Raw genomic sequence first — 2568 nt, forward strand, 5'->3', positions numbered from 1 at the left:
GTTTAAAATGCGCAATGTCTAAATTGACATACCTCATTCACAATTGTAAATTATGATGAAAACCACTCAGCAATTTATGGCTGTCTGTTGCTGCTCATTTCTGGGGGGGGAGTTTAGCAATTTCAATCTAACATGACTGTGCATATTATCCTAATGTAAAAATCCACATCAATGTATGTTCAATCATGCACAGCAGAACAAAGCACTAGCTTTATAAGCACAGTCAGTCACATGTTTGTAGTTTCCTGCAGTTTACTGAGCAGCCCCATCCCTCTGGAACACCCTATCTGCAGACATTTTTAAAAAGAACTCCTGAAACACCACCTGTTTACCACAGCCTACAACCTCCTTTAGCTTAGCCACAGTAATTCTGTAAAGTGTCCTTGGGTTTCATGAAAGGCGCTGTATAAATAAGTTATTATTATTATAAACTCTGGACTTTCACTCTGTCACTGTGTTTTGCACACAAAAAAAAACATTAAAAACAAAAAATCTAACATTTGCAAGACTAATCCTCAATCTCAAACATCCAAAAGAACACAAAACACCCCTTCCTGGTCTATTTGTGACCCCTCTAGCTTAAATAACTATTTTTATTAAAGAGAACCACAGTCTGTCATGTCTGTACTTGGACATGTCATCTACCTTCACAGCCCTACAATTACACAGATCAATAAAACGGATGATATTATCTGAACTTGGTTTATAGTGTATGAAAAAAAATATTTTTTTAAACAATGGTTTCGCTTTTCAATGTTTTTTTAATCACTATATTATCAGGCCAGTGTTTCTTCATTAGAAACATGTCTTTCTTAAAAAAACTGTTAAAAAGAGTGCAGAAATAAAGATACATTGAATACTATACACATGCCAGACTTAAATCTCATTTCCATGTGACCACACAAACTCAGACTTTTCTCCGGATGTGCAGGATGCGGATGTCTGGACTACTAAACTCTGGGTCTTGCTTGTCTGAAGGGATCTCCTCACAGTTGAAGTTTTGTTGCAGCAACTAAAAGGTAATACAAAACCCCACAATGACTCACTGAGAGGTAATGTAAAATATCTCAGCTTCTTTATATGCATTTACATATTTATTAGCATTTAAAAATGGAACACACAGTTGGGCTCTCACCTCAAAAAACTGCATTTCCACTTTTGGGTTGACGCCCTCTGTGCGTTGCTCATAGCAGCAAATAATGCAGGTCTCTGGTCCAGAGAGCAGCTTCAAGCTCTCCACCAGCGGAACAATAGACTGTGTGGAAATCAATCATAAGTCACAAAGAGAAATACAGTGCTACACTTTGTTTGTTTTGTTTTGCAATGATGGTGATACAGGCACAATTTTGCAAAGGTTCCTGTTTAAATTGAAAAGCAAAGAAAAGTAGAAACCATAGTAAAGTACCTGCTCATAATAGATGCAATCTGCCATGAGGACATAATGTGGGGGAGGCTGGAAGTCAGACACATCTTCACCCCTTAGTAGTAGAGTAGACATCAAAAAGTTAGCATTTGGAAATGTCTTGCAATATGTTGAGTATGCAGCTTGGATGATTGAAATCCAAAAAACGAAATATAAGTACAAACCATTTCAGTACCTTGGCAGTAACGGATCCACTACTGATAAGTGCCTGGTTTTCCTGGATGTTCACCATCAGGAGCGTCTGCAAATCCTCAAGGTCTGTCACAGTAACTAGAGCTCTATGGGATTTAATAACGTTACACGTCAATGAAAACTATATTTTGGCTTTCTATAGGTTATTAATTAAAAAGGATATCAAGGCTGTTTTCCACTCACTGCAAAGCAAGGGAGTACACGCAGCTTAGTTAGTCGTTAAACTGCAACACGTTGGTGATATATGTATATTAACGTTACTATTTAAACGACAGAGTGACATATACACGCACAAACTAAGCTGTTATCTCACCCCAGTGTTGCTGCCATCAGACCAACAACTCCTGTCCCAGCTCCTAACTCCACAACACTCCTGCCAGCCCAGACGTTCACTCCTGAGGACGGATCATAAAATTGTTTTGTCTCTAAATATTTTGCTAGAACGATAGCTGCATCCCAAACGACGCAGCCAACGTCTCCTAAGTAGCACTGCTTCACCTTTAAGGTACAACCGTCGTTTTTCTCAATTTCTCTCACAAAATAATCAACCTCATCGGCCATGTTGGCCGCGGCAGGAACAAGTAGAAAACTTCCGGTCTGATTTTTCCAGAATAAGAGCGTAACCTCTACAAGTCTTCTTCCTATCCTTCAGAAAAATTCACAGATATTACCCTGCTAATCATTACATGATTAAATTTAAAAGTCAACACAAACTGTTCTTTTTGTGAAGACCACCCAGAAACTGTTTTGCACCTCTTTTGGCATTGCCCACACACCAGAACGTTTTGGCAAAACCTCAGCAGATTCATCATTGACCATATTTATAAAGACTTTGCCTTATTGTGGAAGGATGTTATTTTTTGCTTTTATAAAAGCCATAGTAAAGAAAAGATGTACTTCATTATAAATTTATTAATTCTTTTGGCAAAATTTCACATTCATAAGTGTAAATT

The 2568-nt window shown here is 37.9% G+C and overlaps 1 protein-coding gene across 1 annotated transcript; it reads right to left on the reverse strand.

Moving 5' to 3' along the window:
• Positions 1-741: 741 nt before the first annotated feature.
• On the reverse strand, positions 742-2202 carry vcpkmt (valosin containing protein lysine (K) methyltransferase). The gene is made up of 5 exons (XM_078277977.1): positions 1929-2202; positions 1588-1701; positions 1406-1478; positions 1136-1255; positions 742-1012 (listed from the first exon to the last, which is right to left on the reverse strand). Exons 1-5 carry the CDS (start codon positions 2174-2176, stop codon positions 908-910), a joined length of 660 nt encoding a protein of 219 aa, XP_078134103.1. The 5' UTR covers positions 2177-2202; the 3' UTR covers positions 742-907.
• Between the last annotated feature and the right edge of the window lie 366 nt (positions 2203-2568).

Source organism: Sander vitreus, chromosome 20 (assembly GCF_031162955.1).
Source record: "Sander vitreus isolate 19-12246 chromosome 20, sanVit1, whole genome shotgun sequence".
NCBI classification, from domain to species: Eukaryota; Metazoa; Chordata; class Actinopteri; order Perciformes; family Percidae; genus Sander; species Sander vitreus.